The 7,633-nt window shown below is 43.8% G+C and overlaps 1 protein-coding gene across 1 annotated transcript; it reads right to left on the minus strand.

The window, feature by feature from the left end:
- Positions 1 to 706: 706 nt before the first annotated feature.
- On the minus strand, positions 707 to 7,248 carry LOC137255878 (uncharacterized). The gene is made up of 4 exons (XM_067793456.1): positions 7,200 to 7,248; positions 6,527 to 6,637; positions 4,754 to 4,936; positions 707 to 990 (listed from the first exon to the last, which is right to left on the minus strand). Exons 1-4 carry the CDS (start codon positions 7,246 to 7,248, stop codon positions 707 to 709), a joined length of 627 nt encoding a protein of 208 aa, XP_067649557.1.
- Positions 7,249 to 7,633: the final 385 nt, after the last annotated feature.

Raw genomic sequence — 7,633 nt, forward strand, 5'->3', positions numbered from 1 at the left:
AACAGTAGGGTATCGTGAAACCTTCATGTAATGACCGACCGAATATTTAAACAAGACTACCAGAGACAGAATCGTTTCGAACCAAAATCTAACGCCTTCACGATCAAAGACTACTGTCATGATTAAGATGAACATTACGTACGTTGACGAACTAATATGAATACGTTGATGAAGACGATGAAGGAATCTGTTGACTTGGAAGTCCGCTCACCTCATTCATGTTTACTTGTTTGTCATGTCTTGTGAAACCAACTAAAGAAGTTCGAAAGCAACAGATTCCTTCATCGTCTTCATCAAAGTATATATACACAGTTTTTAACAACAATGGACAGGCAAAGATTCAACAATGGATAGGTAGAGAAACAATAGCACTTCCTTCTGCAGTTGATCCAATGTCAGACACAGCAAACACTACAAGTAAACAAGCACTATGCATTTCAACCCATCCTTGGGTGAAAGAATATGTTGTCCCCGTCTGTTGTGGGCATCACAGTTCCAGCTGCAGTGTTGCATCCCATAGGCATGCCTGAACCAATACTTCGTAGGTTCACATCCATGTTATCCCGTTCAAGTTACTAGGTTGGTAAGCACTATAATAAACGTCTGAGTCCAGCTCCTTGTTCTTCTTACATTACAATGACCAGTCCAGTTACTGCCCGAGCTTATTGTCATTTTTATATATCCCCAACTCTTTTTGGAAGTAGTCTTAACTGTAGTACCTAACAGGCTGAACATGAAACTTTTTCTTCCACACGCTACCACTCTCTGTCATTCTGAACCCGGCTCGAGCAACGTTGTAGTACAGAAAACACTTCCTACTCCCTTGATTGTGGACAAAATATAAACACCCATGCGCCCTCAAGCACATGTCCGAGCACTCCAAGAGGTTGATATCTTGACTCCAGTCGAGGATCCCAACACTGGTCACTGGCAAAGACCAACGTTCAAATGCTGTCACCATTGACGAACAGGATATCAGGAGGCTTGAATCTATAAATCAGAAGATCTGTGTCAGTACATACCCTTAAGAACCCTAGGGGAATTCATTTTCATTTTCAGTTAGTGTGATGACTTTCATTTTCAAACAGAAAAAGCGTCAGTGATTTATAGACTTTCTTGAAGAAAGGCAAAATCAGGAATGACACCCAACGCACGTTACAGCTCCCCATGCGCTGTGCACGTGCAACACATGCTTTGTGTTAAGGTGTTTGACAAAAGAAAGATAGCAGTGCCTTCATAACGTTCATTAACGCTTATGCTTCCTATTCCAAATTTAAAGTTCAAGTTCCACTGCTTTTGAAAGAGTATATTTGAAAGATTCAAGACACACGAACACACATTCCTTGTAACAAGGTCTTGACCGGTCCATGGCCACGTTTCTGGGCTCGTCATCACCTTACCCGTGGGTAGCACCAAAGTGTTTAACGTCTGAGACCTGCTTTATTCCTGACAAATTCCACTTTCGCGACACGTGTATAGTATGGCCAGAAATTATTGAGAATTTAAAGATTGTAATTTTATTTTTTGTTCACTCATTACTCACGTGTTAAATGTGAATATTAGCAGAACGAACATACATTTAAACAGATAGTATTTTGTAAAGTCTCCTTGGGCAGCAATGCATGTTTCAATGCGGCGGGTATACTCCTGATCAAAGAAGTTAGAAAGTCGTGGTCCATTCAGTCCCAATATCAGACCACCCCTTCTTTCATTTCAGCAATAGTTGTCAGAATTTTCTTTTGGATATTTTCCTTCTTAAGTGCCCAAACATTTTCTTTTGGATTTAGATCAGGGCTGTAGTTTGGCCAATGTAATAATGTCATAATTTGGGTCTGAAACCAGACCTGTGAATGCGATGAACGACGTTTTGGGTCGCTGACCTGCTGCAAAAATTTAAAATATTCCATAGAAAACGTGAGCAGTTGGAAGTAAATGTCTCTCGAGAATATTTGTGTACCGCTCACTGCTCATGCTCATGTTCAAATACACAGAGGGGCGTTGCCCCGAACACAGATATTCCGCCCTACATGTTAGGTTTCGAACTGTACTCGGGCGCTGATACAAAGGTTTTTCAGTGTGTTTGGTCCGGAATTTCAGTGCATTAGGAAACAACCACACAGAACTTTAATCTGAGAAAATCACATTGTCCAAGTTGAAATTACTATGCTGTAAGTACTAGTTCAACTTTCGCTCCTTTTGTTCCGGTTTCATGGTCGGTGATGGAATTCCTCGACTCTCCTGCGAACCCATTGCATGTAGCTCAATTCTAACTGTCTCCTTATAGACAGCCACAGTCCCTCCATCACTCATAACCTCCCCACAGCCACCCCTTTCTCCTGAAACTTTGCTGAATGACCATTGAAACTCGGGTGAAAATGAAGTGTTCTCTCCCCTCCCACTCCCTCACCCCTTTTTCTCTGTAGTGAGCGCTCGCGCGCGAACACACACACACACACACACACACACACGAACACACACACACACACACACACACGAACACACACACACACACACACACACACACACACACGCAGACGCAGACGCAGACGCAGACACACCTACACACACATGCCCCTCCCCGCTCCTAATCCTTTCACGAAAAGCTGTATCCGCAATTGCCTGCCTGCGCCTCCCCGGAGCTCAGTGCCGAATCCATTTGCAGTATTTTTTAAAACACGATGTACAATGGAGAAAGGGGTGCCTGTTCTACTTGAAGTCACTATAGCTGATCTGATGTCCTTGTTATAATAGTCTAAAAATAAATAAAAATACTGAAGATCACTGAAAACGTCGTCCGTTAGCAAGTAAACAAGCGGGGATAACTCTTCACAAACTAATGAGGAAGTAATAAGGCAGTTGTCTCTCTTGAATGAAACCAAGCACTTGATAGCTTGTCAAGGTTGTTCATACTAGAAATCCAATTAAACGTATTCCTAAAATTCTCGATACTTTCTGGTCACACTATAACACCCTTGGTACTCTACAAGCAACAACAAAGACTGTGAGGGTCCAAGAGAGGCTACCAGGGGAACTCGGCAAGGCGAGCTCGACACCAGATGGGCTGATCATTGCCCGTTTTTTATTTCTGCCTTTTTTTGTTTTCCGCTTCTGCTGGGGGCTTCGCTGCCCACGACTTCCCTTATCCTGCCTGGTTTTAGAGGGCGATGAACGACCAACAATCGGTTTGGATCGAAAATTTTCATGGATATTGTTATGAGTAGTGAAACATATCTTTTTGCAAATATAATGTACAGTTTAGGTTGTGATGAGTATACCTGGTGTAATTAGATTTTGATTGAGGTGAGGGACCTTCACTTGAGCGAAACATATTGTTATGCAACTTGAGGTACAGCTTGGGGTGAGATGAAGTAAGCTTTCGTCACTAAATTGAATGTGGCCAGCCAGCTTATAGCGAGAAACTCAGATTTGCGCTAGACTGGTTGGGAAGTTGTTTGAGGACTGGACATTATTGCCAGATCATTTTATACCCGAGATGTGAATGTTCAGCGTTGATTCATGAACTTGAAATAACGTCTGGACTATGACAAATATGGACAATGTGAAACTAGGACGTCATGACGTACACGGCTTTGGAAGGATTTAAAAATGAGGTGAATCTGCCATATATCTTTGGCCACAATATGATTGCTAAGAGTATGTTGTGTGATCCATACAATTTCCTTGTGCGAGTGAAGTATAGACTCGTTAATCACACCTTCATTCGTAACAACATGACCTGCGAAGCTGGTCGAGTTTGACACATCTTGAACAAATAGTGTTAAACATGTTACAGCTGGATTACCGTGGTTTTGAATTCTGCTCTCTCAGTCATAAACTCACTCAAATGATACCAGCTGGCACTCAACATTTTCAGTTATGGTATGTTACAACTATTGAAAATATTTAAATGGTCCCTGGCAAATTTAATTTATCAAATGAAAGTGGGCTACAATTCCTCGGGATGTCACTCGTAATCTGGTTGCATCCATGGGCAGAAGATGTCAAGCTGTGATTGACGCCCAAGGGGGGCATACACGCTCTTAACTGTATTAAACGTCAAACGTGACCTTTGGACACTTTTGTGACCTTGTCATAAATTTCCATCCCTGTTGTTTCTCTGTACATAATTTTGTTTCCCTAAACAACCTACTATATGCTTTACAAAAATTGGAACTGTATCATAAATTCTGGCTTTGCGTTTCTCTTTTGAAGAGTATATCATGACCCTTTAACCAGCGACCAACATATTTTAAATCATTTTCGCTGGTGCCACTCAGAAAATAACCTTCTCTATTATACGGAAATGACACAAGGATGAATCACAGACAAACAATGACGATTCCCGATGTTCCTGGAAATGGTGAGCTGTACTTCGATACCTGATTCAAAAGAATGTACGTCTCATGCTTGTCCCATTACCATGACTGTGGTACGAGGCGACCTTTGTTTGCACCCAATATTGCCTGATAACTTTCAAGACAATTCCAACCCGTGGAGATCCGGGTTAGAATTGGCCTTCAGATTCCAACTAAGAGACTCGGGGTGGTCAGACTCGCTGTCTTGATTTACACATGTCATCGTGTCCCAGTTGCGTCGGTCGATGCTCATGCTGTTGATCACTGGATCGCATGGCCCAGACTCTATTATTTACAGACTGTCGCCATACAGCTTGAACATTGCGGAGTGTGACGTAAACAACAATCCACCCAACCTGCCCCATTTGAGTTTGATTCGTATCTTTCTTGGTACTTACCATATCTACAGATTGGCGTGGCACCAAAGGGTCTCCATATTCCAGAGGAGTCGCACACACGGAGCCCGACGCCACCATCGTTACGGTATCCATAGCTACATATATATGTGACTCGATCGAGGTATCTTCTCTGACCAACAGCTATAGCGTTTGGGTAGTTATCATGTGGAGGGCACGTGACAGCTGAAAAACGTATTCTGAATATGTGATTACAATTTGTTAGTGAGTGACTGAGTGAAAGACTGACAGCAGAAAATCGTAGTCTGAGTGAGTGAGTATGCGCACCACTTTGACGATATAACAGGAATAGTGCAATGGGTCACACGGCGCTGGAAACAGCCTTCGACCAATGTACCACATGTTGGGAATTGAGCCTGGGCGTGGTGACTAAACGCTTAACTTCACGCCTAGCCCATCGCCCCACGACACAAAAAAGTAGAGTATCTCAGTACTTCCTCGAGTAAAGTGGGTAACGAAGTGAGGCAAAGATGACGAAGCTGTCTCCAAGACAGACAGCTGTCAGACAATACCAGTGGCATTCCAGAGCATCTATCTACGTAAATGGGATATACTGATGTGTACCAGCTAGGTTCTCGGGCCAAACCTCCTGACCCTGTCAGTCGCCCCTTGCGACAAGCATGGACTGCTGAAGATTCAGTCCATCCTTGATGTTGATGAAGTCATAATGCTTTGTCTTTGCCATGAAGTAACAACAGAGGTGACTGTGTCAGCAGCTAGGGAAACGACAATTGTGCAGGCATGCGGAGGGAGATGATGAGGAAACAACAGATAAGCGGGGAGATGGGTATTGCAGTATAAATGAGGAAACGACAGGTGTGGGGGGAGGTGAGGATTGCTCTATGAGTGAGGAAACGACAGATGTGAAGGGAGGCGATGGTGACTCTGTGTCTGGGCAAACGATTGATGAGGAGGGAAGAGGTCTTATCTTCTTTTATGTTATCTTATAATATTTATATAGCGCACATACTCATGCAACTATTGCATGCTCAAGGCGCTGGTATTTGTTTTCCCTCGATCACTGGATGTCCGTCTCAGCGTCACATCGTATTATCAATGTTACTCCCTGGGGAGTATACAAAACGAGGTGCCCGGTTCACAGCTAGGTGGACTGGGGCATATAGTCACAATACTTTGTACAAGTTTACTGCACGTCGCTGAACCCGCAACTAGGTGTATGCAGGTATTCATGTGGCCACCATCTCATCATATACCAACGAATGGCTCCTTTTAAGTGCACGGGGTTGTCTACTGCAGACTAGGGGTTCCGACAACACAGTCTGCACACAAAGTTAACTCCAAGGTTTTTTTTACACCCGGTCACAGGTGTGCTCGATCCCGACACCTCAACCTCGCTGGATCACTAGCCTGGCGCTTTAGCCAGCTCAGCCACCGAGGAAACGACGACTGTGGAGGGAGATGGTCGCGACTGTGTCTGAGGAAACGACAGCTGTGGAGGGAGATGGTGCTGCTGTGTCTGAGGAAACGACATCTGTGGAGGTAGATGGTGGTGACTGGGTCTGAGGAAGTGACAGCTGTGGAGGGAGATGGTGGTGATTGGGTCTGAGGAAACGATAGATGTGGAAGGAGATGGTGGTGATTGTGTCTGACGAAACGATAAATGTGGAGGCAGGTGAAGATTGCTCTGCGTATGAGGAAACCACAGGTGCCGATGAAGTGTGCAGGAGCAAGAAATGTTACGGGCATGACTGATAATATCTACTCCCATTGAACAAGAGGTGGAGTGTCACTTACTCTGTCTCAGGGAACAAGTACGAGGACAAGTTGTTGCAAGGTCACTGGTTTCACAGGATCCTCTGGAGGCATGGAAGTCGCATTCACAGTTTGTGTCATCTCCTGCCGCACCTGTTGCGCAGTTGAAAGTCTTCACATTATTTCATATCAACACCACTGTAGAAGTTGAAAAACAATGCATGGGGCACGGATTAAAAGATGTCAGTATTTGTACCTAAGGGATTCAGTCAGCAGTCGGGATTGCAGCTATCATATCCAAGGCTTCATTGAAAATAAAACAGGATATCATCGTCTATGGACGTGTGGTCGGTAGTGAAAATTCTGAACGCATGTTTGCTTACATACCATACTGACAATTCAATAAGTATATAGACAGTGCATAAACAGATAGTCAAACACCTGGGTGTAAAATTTACACTGCCCTACTTCGACACTTCGAGTTATTCAATGTTAGACACAAACGGAAAATGATTGTTAAAGAAGGAATAAGCAGAGACCAGCATTTTCCTTCCGAAAGACCAACACGTTCGAGACATCAAAGTTCGACACAAACGTGTTTAACTTTAGATGAAGGTAGACACATAACAAAGTTACACATTTCTTGAGGTCATAAAGGGCACCCAGTTATATCTCGTCCTTTGAAAACACATTGTTAGCACTAGAAGATCCTCACCGGAGCACTCGGAACCAGTGTTGCAGGCCAGAGCACATTGACACATCATGTATTGCGGATTAATAACGCACTCGTGTATTCCCATCCAGAAGTTGCAGTATCGATGGTTATTTGTGCACGACGTCGATCCTGAAACACATACAACACAATACAGTAGTCAACTATCTAGTAGTCAACACTATGATCATTGTTCTATGTAAATAATTTGTTTGATTGTTGTTCGGGTAGCATAATGGTTAAAATGTCCGCTCGACACGCTGAAGACCCAGGTTCGATTCTCCACATGGGTTCAATCTGTGAAGCCCATTTCTGTGTCCCCCGCCGTTGCTGGTGTGAGTGAGTGAGTGAGTTTAGTTTTACTCCGCAAACAGCGATATTCCAGCTATATGGCCGCGGTCTGTAATAATCGAGTCTGGACCAGACCATCCAGTACT

This window comes from Haliotis asinina, chromosome 11, assembly GCF_037392515.1.
Source record: "Haliotis asinina isolate JCU_RB_2024 chromosome 11, JCU_Hal_asi_v2, whole genome shotgun sequence".
Lineage (NCBI taxonomy): Eukaryota > Metazoa > Mollusca > Gastropoda > Lepetellida > Haliotidae > Haliotis > Haliotis asinina.